We start from the raw sequence: 12,423 nt of genomic DNA, 5'->3' as shown, positions 1-12,423 counted from the left end.
AAAGACTAAATTTCTCAGAAACTGCAGATGCCTGGCTGACCTGTCAACTCAGTGGTGTGAGTAGGTGGATGGATAGGCGAATGTAGGAGTAAAGAACTCTATCTGTTTTGTTATTTGCCCTTCGGTACAACACGTTCTCAATTGTATGTGTCATGTTGGCTTTTATGTGGCTTATTTGGTCATTAGAGGAATGCGTGTAATCCTGTTATTGACAGCTGATACATTTTTGCATTACAGCCGGCGACGTGTTTCTACTGATTATCACAAATTTGGTGTCCTGACGCGTGAGACACTATGAAACATTTGGTCATTTCAGACTCATGTCAGCTTGATATTACAGGATGTGAGAAGAGCTGTTTTCTTCTCTTCTCTCTTATCTTCTCAAGGTCACTGAGCATGTATCATTAACAGCAAAAATTGTTTATATTTCCTGTCTCCATGGATACAGTAATTGACTGGAGTTTCTGCAGTATGCATGTGCATCTTTACTGGATCTCTCTTTCTCTCGCTGAATTCATCCGCCTCCCATTCTCTCTTTACAGCAACAAGCTCCACTCGACTAGAGGATTTGGGTTATCTGGACAGTCAAAGGGCTACTGGGCACAGAGGCTCTGTCCGCAAACACAACACATCTGGACGCACAAGTGATGACTCCAAAGGTATTTTGTGAGCAAGTACAACTGCATGCAGCATGTAGCTACCATAGACTGCTACTGCATACAACTGGGTTGTGGCTTTTGAAACCAGGAGTGGCCATATTTAGAGAACGAGGACAGTGGAGTCATCAAGTAATGCTGGCCAATTTAACAAGGTGCTTCAATAGACTAAAGACATACTGTTTGCTAAGTAACTTGTAAATAAAGTCCTGGAAATGTAATGATCATATTTCAAGCAACTTCTTAGGTGTCTATTTAGTATGTTTAACCACAAGCAGTTCATATTATTTGTCAGATTATAGCTGTAATATTTACCCAAACTACGCTCCAACGCCACAAACACAATGAAAATGTCCCTGACTTCAGTTAACCACAGGGATGGCTTGAGGCCTAGCACCGGCCTGTCACTCAGAGCAGCCTAGCCCATTAAGGCATAAAATTAATAAATATAAGTAGATAAGAGCAAAATTAGATGCACACAATAAATTTGTACCAGGCTTTAACGCCCCAGGTTACTGCCTGTAACATCCTTAAGGTCTTTTAAATGATCTCTTTGGACATTGGCTGCTTTTTAAGTCATTTTCAGTACAGTCCTTGCACCTGACCATTTTCAGAGGAATGTTTCTTGTTTGCTAAGCCACTTAAGACTCAACCATGAGTCATTCAAGCATAAAAGGCACCTAACTGCTGAGATAAACCAGTGCTTTCACAGACAACTTAGCAAAAAAAAAAACAATTTAAAATGGTATCTTTAGGCACTTTGTTACCACAAAAGCACATCATTTGTCCACATTTTGTTGAATCTATGAAAACAGTTTGACAGGTGCAAAATAGTGTTTTGTTTTGTTTTTTGTGTTTTTTTGCACCGTCAAGGCGATTCACAAAGAGCTTCTGAAAACTCGGCATATCTAAGCAAGGTGTAAAGTGTGTCCTTAACAAAACTGAAGAAACTGAACATGTTGAGGTGGCAAGTCTAAAAAAAACAAAAACACCTAAAGGCAGCTAAAAAGCATGTGAAAATCATGACCTTAAAAAAAAGAACTAAATTCACCAAAGACATGACACAGGACTTGAGAGATACATCTGGACCTTCAGTTGATTCATCTACTGTTCACTGAAGCCTCATCAGCCTCATGGTCTCAGTGGAAGGTTTGCCAAATTACACAAGAACTGGACTGGTGGAGTGAGGAAATCGAATTTGACTTTTTTGGTTCAAATTGTTGTTAGTATATACGGAGGAGGTCAGCAGAGAGGCTCTGTCATTGTTTGGGAATGCATTTCAGTAAGTGGTCTTGGAGCTCTTACCAAAACTGATTGAATTATGAATACATAAAAAGCGACATTAGATTTTGCTCCATCATGTAATACGATATGGAAAGCATCTGATTGGCAATGAGTTCATTTTTCAGTAATGATAAATGATCCCAAACACACTCCCAATCTAGTAAAAGTATACTTGAATAGAAAAACACACAATTAAGCACTATCAGTCATGGATTGTCCTTCCCAGACCCTGGGCCTCAATATTATTGAAGCATTGTGGGATCATCTTGGCCGAGAATTTAAAAAAATGAAGCCAACATCCAGCGAAGAATTTTGAATTTCCTTCAAGATTCCTAGCGAACTATTCCTGAAGACTACTAAAAGAAATGACAGGAAAACTGTCTAAGAGTTCAGACTGTGTTGAAAAATAAATGCGGCCAGACCAAGACTTTAAGCTCATTAGAATTGTACAAACTCTTGTTTTCCCTAATAAATTCTGTTATTTCTGTTTTCACATTTAAATAAATCAGTGTATATGTTTCCTATTTTCCCACTAAAACATAAAGAAATGAGTTGTGGCTCAAGACTTTTGCACAGTACTGTACATAGGGTGATGAGTTCTCACATACTTACTTACTTACTTACCTCGATTGTTTTCTCTCTAACCAGGGCGATTGGTACCATTCAAACAAGCTGACATCATGCTAAAACCGCTTCTATTTGAAGTCCCCGGCATCACCACGGAAACACCTTTCGTTGGCCGGGATTGGCTCTTCACGCGTCTGGAGGAGGTCCTTAGAAAAACACGCAGCTGTGAGGGACGCGGCGCTGTCATTGTGGGTAATGCAGGATCTGGCAAGACCGCCGTCATCTGGAGGCTGGTGACGCTCAGCTGTCACGGCATGCGTACATCACTGGGAGGTCCCAGCATCCCTCACAGCCCCGGCTCCTCCCCTAAGTGTAAGAGTCTTCCTTTTTTTTTAAAGAAATTCAGAGTACTGTAATTTGTTTTTGTATGCCTCTGCAAGGATAATTCATACAGTATCCAGTACAGTCTAGTAAAAGTGCATTTTTTTTATTATATATATATGTATGAAATTTAAGGAAACATCACTTTTTGAGGAGTTGGTAACTAGGTCAAAGACTCTTCTTTCAAGTTCTCCCCTGAGGTTTCTCTGCTGATTGCAGTTGTGTAAGGCGAGTGAGGTTGTTGTTTTCCTCCTTTCATGAGTGGCACAGCTCTTTTATCTGAGGAGAGGAAAAAAGAAAAAGATTTTGCACATAAATGCGCGTTACACACTGTGACATGCACATTGTTTTTGAATCTATGGCACTCCCTGCAATATAAAAATGTCCATATATGCACATTTTGACTGATTTCAGGCTTTTTCTGTTGTACAATAAGAAGCATTGTTAAAATTACAGGCTGAGGAAACAGAGCAGTGTAAAAGAAAAAAGCAGTGTAGCATTCATTTTTCAGCACCGTTGCATTATTTATCCATATCTGCATTGTATGTTGTCATTTTAATTTAGCTTTAAGACAGAGTTAGGTAGCATGAGCTCAGAGAAATGCAGGCTTTGCTCAGTGCCAAAGTTTCCAGTCTTGCTTATGCGCTAATGAATTGCAGCAGTTTAACTGTGTTTCTTTATAGGCTCGTGACATTTCTTTGCTTACACCTGAGAGTTTGTTGTTGTTGTTGTTGCTCTGCATGGTGTGCAGGTGGGGATAGGCAGGGAAAAGCAGCCTCCAAGCAGCCGGCTGATTCCCATCCCAACCAGGGCACCGTTTCAGGCACAAGCGATAGCACACCACTGAGGAAGGAGGCTGTCAGATCCTTGGCTGCCAGGGTAACTCAAAACACACACGAATGCACTTCTAGTACTTCTGTACGTGTGAAGATCCTCAGTTACAAATGTTCCCTCATAGTCCATATTCTAACCTGAAAACAATAGCTCCACACTCCAGGAGTGTGCATTTTTGCTCTCTGGGGGAGTCGGATGACAAGATTGATGCCACTGTGTAACCATAAAGTCGCTGAAGCATAAAAGAGTGGGAAAAAGGGGGAAATGCATAGCGTGACTGTCCCAAAAACTGCCACCATCTCTCTCTGGTACCGTTGATCCACATCACAGTTCATTTCTTTACCAGGTTCATGTGCTATACTGTACAGCCCTATGGCAGACCGCCAACCAGTCCAGGGTGTTGTAGTGCGACTGTGACAGCTTGAACAGGCTCCCGCCTCCCCACAGCGCTGAATAAGACTGGTTATTCATTGCATAATTGTGATTTTTATGTGTTAATATATGTTTTTTTTAATTAATTCAGCAAAATTAGCTCAAATGTGTCATATTCAGCAAACAGGTTTGAGACTTGTATCAGTCTTTTCGTCTACCTGCAAGAACACAGGTTCACATTGACACTTGAACCACCAAAACTACTGGCTTGATGCCATCCCCAAGTATGAACTTCAACCTAATTTTAATGTTGGAGGGACCTATAGTTTACCCAGTTTAAATGTGCACAGTTTTACTCCCCTAGTTCCCCTAATCTCATTCTCTCTATCCAGTAAAGGCAAAAAGCCAAAAACCATACATTTAAATAGTCATAACATTAATTTGAACCCACATGTTATCCACCAAACAAAACATTCTGATGTTCAGGGCTGATGTTCACTCCTGACAATGATAGGAGATTGCATACACATATAGCTGAAGAACACACTCACTTATAGCTATTTATCCTGTTGCTGAGCAGACTGCTGTGACTCACCTGCAGGAGAAAATTACATTTACATCACAGGGATGCCTTTAGATATATATTATTTTGTCATGGTGCTTTTAGTAGCCCTGTTTTTTCTTGTTGTTGTTGTTTTTTTGTCACTAGATTTGTAAGTATGGTAATATAATGCAACATCTCAAACAGTCCTACGGAGAGCTATGACTGTAAAACAGCCCTTCATAAAAAACATCGAAGCAATAAACACAGAGCAGCATTGTTCCTCTTTCTTTTTTTTTAAAGAGCTTTGAAGCTGCACGTTTGTGACACAAAATTTTAATGTCAGACTGTTCCTCTCTGTTTTTTTTGAACACACGCAGAACATGCTGCTGACTGCATCACATAGATGACATGGAAGCTTCTAAATTTACTAACTTGGCCTCAATAAGAGTTTCCATGGGAACTAGTCAGACTACTTGTGATGGTGAAGATGTTTGCTCAAAAGTAAAATCATTGATAGCATTATATGTGAACCACTCATAGCCTAGACTGGCGCCTTAACAAGATTGCACATGTTTATGCTTCAGCAAAACAGTTACCGTATATCTGCTGTTTTTAAAAAAACACCTTTATTATTAGTGATGAAATGAATACTTCTTTTTTTTACAGTATTTAGTGTGTTTTAGAGAAACTATGTCATAACTCAGCCACCTTTAGGATTTCTGGATACATTTATTTGTGTTTATATTTCATTATATTGTGTACTTATATTGTTTGATGCATTTTTTGGTTTCCTGTGCAGATGAGCGGATAATACAGTCTGAATACACCGAACAGCATCTGAATCTGTGCTGTAGTGTCGTTCCCTTTCCCGCAAATTGCGCGTCAGTCAGTTTTGACACAGTTTAAAGAAAAGTGCACCACTTTTCAGTCAAAGTGAAAATCATAGATGTACATACATAGCTGCCCACACTCAGCAGACTCGACTCTTTAAGCGCCTGAAGGGTAGATGTACATACATTTGTTCTGAAATCACAAAGAAAAGACAATTGTTTTAATTTCAGATCACGGCTCGTATTCACCACAGTCAGTTTTATTTCTTTAGTTTCAAAATATTTAAGATTATTGTTTTCTGCATAGGAATTGACTTTTTATGATTGCAATTAACCAAAATGCAAGATATGAATAAATAAATGCATAAGTAATAATCTTACTATACACTTAGCATCTTACTATATCGATCTGGATGAAACTTGCTATATAAACTGCCTAGAGTACCAGGATTATCAACATCTATATAGCTTTGAAGATTTTTTTTTTTTATAACACTCACAATTTGTATAAATTATTTAAATTATGTGTAGCAGTTGACATTGTGTGTACGTTGGTCTTTGTAAACACATTTTGCTAAAGTATTTTTAGTGCAGTGGCACTGGGGATGTTGTCATGCACATAAGTGTTCATCAAGCAGTGACACTAATAGTGCCTGTAATTGATTACTTGGTCTCATACAGTGAAAATGTAGCTTGCAAAGAAGAAGAGCAATAAATGTGTTTTTATTATTTATTTGTTTAATGTTTATGAACAGCTGTTTTTGACATTTCACTATATACAATGATTTAATAAAGAGCAACAGAATAACATGATAAATTAACATACACGTCTTTGTTTTCATACATAAGCAAAGCGAACAAGTGTGAACTATACGATAATAATAATGTAGGTACAGTTATATTAAATATATTTTTAAGTACAGATACAAAATGAATCCCTGCTTGCGTGTTCGTCTTTTCTTCAAAGTTTTCTGTGTAATGGATGTTTCTGGGCTGAGGAGCCTATGGGCCACAGGTGTATAGCCCCCAGCCAATAACAGCATGCAGGGTGTGAGGACATGGTGACCGGGTTAAACTGCTGTTTCTATGTCTTCTCTCTCTTGTTCTATTTATCTGTATAGGGGAAATATGCTCTTGCTCTATTCTTGCAAAAATTAACCACTTCTGCTCTCTGTTTCTCATTCAGCCAATTTTGAATACAGTATATAACCAGTAACCCACAACGAATACATATTGTACAGATAGTGTACAGAAACTGACGAGATGCCTCAGGGGTGACAAAAATGGCCAGGAGAGCTCGAAAGTTTTTAATAGTGCAAAAATGTTGAGATGTGAAGTTTGTCTTTGGAGTCTTTGGAGTAATGTTTTTGAAAAGTTCTGGGAGAAAAGGCTGAGGTTTGCCAAATTACACAAGAACGGGAGTGAGTGTAGTCACTTTCCGTCATGACATTTTTGATTCAGTAGAAGCATATCTGGATAAAAACAAACAAACAAAAAAACAAAAACAAAAAAACAGTGGGACACAGTCAGTCATGGATTGGCCTCCCCAGAGCTCAGACCACAACACTCTAAAAGCAGTGTGGGATCATGACAGAGAAGAGAACAAAAGGCAGAATAATTCATAAGAGAGCTTTGAATTTCCTTCAGGAATACTCCAGAACTATTCCTGAAGACTACTTAAAGAAATGGCAAGAGTGAGCCTAAGATGTCAGGCAGTGTTGAAGAATAAAGGTGGTCATGCCAAATATTGACTTTCAAGCTATCAGGGAAAACTCCAGTTTCCCTGATAGCTGTAATTCCATGTCTGCACATTTCAATAAATCAGTGCACCTATTGTGCATTTAGCAAGATATAATAAAGAAATGAGGGGTAGCTGAAGACTTTTTTTTTTTTTTTTACAGTACTTATTTGTTCATTAAAACAAGAACCAGCTTTCATCTACGGTTCCATCTCATGTTTCGGCTCTGTGCACTTCTACTTGTTTGTGAGATAAACAGATACAGATTGCAGCATTTGTCACTTTTCACCTGCTTCTCCCTCCTTCCAGGTGGTCGCCTACCATTTCTGTCAGGCCGACAACACATACACGTGCCTGGTGCCGGAGTTTGTGCACAGTGTCGCCGCCCTGCTGGCCAGAGCGCCACAGCTCGCCCCATACAGGGAGCTGCTAATACAAGAGCCTCACCTACAAAACACGCTGAGCTTACGTTCCTGCGTTCAAGACCCCATTGCTGCCTTCCGAAAGGGTGTCCTAGAGCCCATAGCCAGCCTGCGCAAGGGTAATTACACACATACGCACACACTCCAAGATCAATGGGATTTAAACATTAAAAGACATTTTAAGATTAAAATAGCTTCCGTTTCAGGGTGGGCTCTTAATGACTCCATGATGGGCTCATTGATGATTTTTCCTAGTTAAGGTCAACGATTTGAAACGCTGTAGAGTGTGTAACTGATTCTTGGTCATTTACATAGGAAAGTATGAGGATGTTATTTTGTCTTTGTGATTTGGGGTTCCAAGGTCACAAAATACTTAGAAAAGGCTTTGAATGTTAGGGTTAGGGTTTCTCGTGATACAGTCAATCAGATAGATGGATGTGTTATTATGGCCGGGACCTCCATCCAGTCTGAGTAGAGAAGTGTTTTTCTTATTTTCTTTTTTTTTTTTTGTCTGCTCCATCTCTATAAACCAGGTTGGAAAAATGGAGAGCACTTGTGTGAATGTGAGTGTACTAGACCTAAAAGCCTTGCAGATCTTTTTTTTTTTTTTTGACAGCTTAGGTGATGCAAAATATGATGGATATGTCCTGTTTCAAGCTAATAAACAACAATGGCCTCTGACCCCCTTTCTGTACAAAATAATCAGCATAGGCAGGTGGTAATTTTCTCAGCATATCCTGTGCTGCAAAACCAGGATGCACCAGTCTTCTTCATACGCGGCATAAGTCTTTCTTAGAGTTTGTATTTTGTGGCCTTTGCGAAGTTAATGATATAGACACTGTTTTATTATTTACTCTCTTTTTTATGTGTGTAATCAGAACGGAGGCTACCTGAAGAAGACTACATCATTTTGGTTGACAGTCTAAATGAGGCTGAATTTCATAAGCCAGACTACGGGGACACCATAGCCACCTTCATCACCAAAATAATCCCCAAATTCCCCCACTGGCTTAAGTTGGTGGTCACAGTCAGGACAGGCCTCGTGGTGAGTGAGAATATTTATGTCTGAAACACAGCAAATGTCACACATTTTCCAACTTATCTCAGGTGGGGTAGCTGTAGCTCAGGAGGTGGAGCAGGTCATCAGGCTGGGGTCTACCACACCAGGCAAAACCCCAGGTGTGCAAAGATGCCCCTGAGACAATCCAGTACAAATCAGCAGGGTACAAGATGCTAGCAGGCAGGGTATACATGGAATGCCATAATCAAGTGGCCGGCATAGTATGCAGGAACATCTGTGGCGAGTATGGCCTGGAAAGTAAAAATGGGATGGGCGTCCTAGAGTGGCCGAGAATGACCGAGCTAAGATCCTGTGGGACTTCCAGATAAAGACGGACAAACTGGTGATGGTTAACCAACCGGATATAGTAGCGATGGACAAGCAGAGGAAGACGGTTGTAGTGATTGATGTAGCTATACCGAGTGAAAGCAACATCAGAAAGAAGCAAGATAAGTAGCTTGAGAAGTACCGAGGGCTGAGAGAGGAGCTCGGGAAGTGGGTGAAGGCAACAGTGGTCCCAGCGCTCGGGACAGTGACCCCTAAACTGTTCAAGAGGCTCTAGAGATCCCAGGAACGACATCCGAGATCTCTGTCCAAAAGAACGCAGTCCTAGGAACAACAAAGATACTACGCAGAACCCTGAAGCTCCCAGGCCTGTGGTAGAGGATGCAAGCTTGAAGGATAAATACTGGGGAAAAAGTGGGAAATTCTTTTTTTAAACAAGAATATTCTCAGAGGTCTTAAATGTTTAGTGACTCACGACTTACTTCAAAACAATACTCTGGCAGTAATAAATGACCACAAGCCAAGAAAGTTTGGCAGGGCCTGGCTATCAGACATCTGTGTTTCTCTCCTTGGCCCCACCCGCTCAGTGATTAGGATGATATCATGCATATAAAAATAGTTTTTTAAGAGTATCACAGTGGCTGAGATGAATAGGCAATATATCTATATCTATATGTATACATATATATTATATATATTGGGTTGTTCATTTTCTTTTTCTATTTTTTTATTGCCTCGAGTTTGTGGAATAATATGTGTGTGTCTTTGGATGAGAGGGTCTAGAGAGACTGCAATTTACACAATTAACAATCATCCTGTTTCTAATAAGACTCTGAGATCATAAATAAAGTGACAAGTACCATAATTGTCCCATAGTTTACTATGCAAGTGGACCATTAGAAATAATGCAGCATGAGGAACATCTGCTTTGGCTTCACTTTTCAAACCTGGAGGCTACATTCATTTTTAAAAAATATCCAATCTATGGTGACACCACTGGAACCAGTTTAATTAATATTTAAATGGGTGTACCTCACTATTCATCCAGCTTTAGCTGAAAAAAGGCTTCATCCTTCTTGATCACTCCGTGAGCACTTCTGATAACATGGATGAAAGTATATTTATAGACATTTACCAGGTACTGTATAATTGCTAAATCTTACTGTGAAGTATCACAGCTGCTGTTTCTGAAAAACAGATGTTGCTTTTGAATAATTTAAAACTTATTTTTGAATACTTCAAATACAGTTCCATGTGTCTCGTTTGTAGCAGGATGTTTTGTGTGTTTTACTTGTTACTGATCAGGCGAGAACTCTGTAACTTAAATTGCACAGAGGCAGAAATCTCCTAACCTATGCAAATCGAACTATTTATATATCTGGCAGTGTGAGTTATTTTCTGGGTGAACTAACTTTTTAGATTTCACCTTGGCTCACACTACGCAAATGACAGAGGTATTACCAAATCCTGCTTCTTTTGTGTTTGCTCCCTGTACACACTGTGTAGTTTGATGTTGTGCTTTCACTGCGTTTAGTATAGACAGTGTGACGTTTGGCACGGTCGGTCTCTCCCGTCTGATGTATTTTCTCAATCCGGTTGGTAATCCCACCAAACAGCGGACGCATCTGTCCAATGCCAAAGCCAAGCCTCCAAATGCTGCGAGGATTATGCCTTGAATGGATGGTAATACTACTGGGAGTCTGCTGGGAGTCTGGAGCTTGACAGCCAGCCAGTTGGTTGCATAATTGGATTAGTGTTTGGGAATACACAAAACACATTCGGGGTCATTTTCTTCATGATTCACTGAAAGTCAGTGAGCATTAAATATCAAAAGTTAGGGATGAACAGTACCGCTGTTAATTCCGCTGCTGCGGTGTCCACACTTCCTACATGGATCATGATTCTCCTCTCTTTTTACCACTTCAGCCATTTCACAGGAAGAGCTCGCTCTTGTATGACGACCTGAATATTTCGCAGTGAAGTGTTGTGAAGGGGTTAAGTGAAGCACTGTCCGCGATCACATGTCCGCTGCTTGTCGTTGAACCAAAATGTCAGTGATGGTTAATGAGGAACTGAGCTGCAATAACATGGATTTTTTTCTTTTCTTTTCTTTTTTTTTTGATCAGTCATAGCTGGTTTTGGCCAGTGTTGAGCAGCTGAGGATGGCAAGCGAGGAGATGAAATGCGAATCTGAGAGATGCCTGTGAGCAATGTTGGAGCTTGAGTCATTGTCACAGTATTTACTGTACTGTATCCCATGGCTCTGTGTGAGTCAGAGGCAAGAGCATCTGAGGAACGGGTCCTGATTTTGGTGCTTTAAATGTGTCCTTTGCTAATACACCTAAGACTGCAGCTCTTTAACTGTTGAATTGTGCCTTTCGTGTGGTATCATTTGCTACAGCATATCAGCAGTAATTTAACTGTTTCTTCTCCTGCAGGATATCACCACGCTCCTTCCGTTCTCTGGTATTTCGCTGGACATCCTGCCAGACAGCAGCGATCTGGGAGCCGACCTGAGTGACTACATCCATCACCGGGTCAGCAGCAGCACCCAGATTGCCGCTAATGTCACCACGCCAACAGGTTCTGCCCCTGATCCTCTGCTCCTGAGCAAATTCAGTAGCCATCTGTCAACACGGAGCCATGGCTCCATCCTCTATCTTCAGCTGACCCTGGATCTGTTCCACAAAGGCCATCTGGCGCTGAAGGGAGGAAACTACCTGGTCGTGCCTGTCTCTCTGTCAGAGGTCAGACATGTAGAGCATTGATTTCTAAAAATGCTGGTGCTGCATTGTTTGAAATGTCTTACTGAAGGGTACCTGGAAGCTCTACTAATGTGAGAGTGCAGAACAGCAAAGTACTGGGCAAGCATAAATAGCCAAAGCGTGCGCCGAAGTAGTTCACATTAGCCTAAAGTAATGGATAAATCTCCCTGTAAATCAAATAGGAAATAAACATTAGCTGTTCTTAAAGTTCTGCTTTACAGCTTATCAGTGCATACACAGGGGTACAGCTTGTGGTGAATACGCTCTTCCACATTATCTTTAGACTAATAGAAACTCTAATATGATGGTGGCCGTCTTGCAGTCTGTCATGAAATCGCTCGCTTCTCTCAGGGTGCAAAAAGCTTTTCTTGTTGCTGGAAACCTAGCCAGCTAGCTGTCTGGTGACCATGGAGGATTATCTCAGCAAGTCCTGTAGAGTGGAAGTGAAAGTGTCTTAGACCGGCATACTTCTTAATGGTCTGTAGGGGCCGACCCTTTTTTCAAAAAGACTTCCATTTGTATAAAAATCTGTCGAGAAACAATCCTCGGTTCCTTTGCTCTGGGACTTGGGATGGGTATCATTTAGATTTTAGTGGTACTGGTTTGGTACTTTGAATTAATAACAAAATTAAAAGGATATCAGATCAGAGATAATTTTCTCATGTATCATCTGTCCAGGATGCTC

At 40.4% G+C, this 12,423-nt stretch overlaps 1 protein-coding gene across 1 annotated transcript in view; it reads left to right on the top strand.

The window, feature by feature from the left end:
• LOC116311741 (protein TANC1-like) overlaps positions 1 to 12,423 on the top strand; it is a 37,742-nt gene that overhangs the window by 10,698 nt on the left and 14,621 nt on the right. The window contains exons 2-7 of the mRNA XM_039609148.1: positions 543 to 659; positions 2,589 to 2,879; positions 3,640 to 3,767; positions 7,516 to 7,747; positions 8,507 to 8,673; positions 11,412 to 11,720. Coding sequence (XP_039465082.1) covers positions 543 to 659; positions 2,589 to 2,879; positions 3,640 to 3,767; positions 7,516 to 7,747; positions 8,507 to 8,673; positions 11,412 to 11,720 — 1,244 coding nt within the window. The remainder of the gene's footprint in view (positions 1 to 542; positions 660 to 2,588; positions 2,880 to 3,639; positions 3,768 to 7,515; positions 7,748 to 8,506; positions 8,674 to 11,411; positions 11,721 to 12,423) is intronic.

Source organism: Oreochromis aureus, linkage group 1, assembly GCF_013358895.1.
Source record: "Oreochromis aureus strain Israel breed Guangdong linkage group 1, ZZ_aureus, whole genome shotgun sequence".
In the NCBI taxonomy this organism is placed as follows: Eukaryota; Metazoa; Chordata; class Actinopteri; order Cichliformes; family Cichlidae; genus Oreochromis; species Oreochromis aureus.
This window is presented reverse-complemented; position numbering and strand designations above follow the sequence as displayed.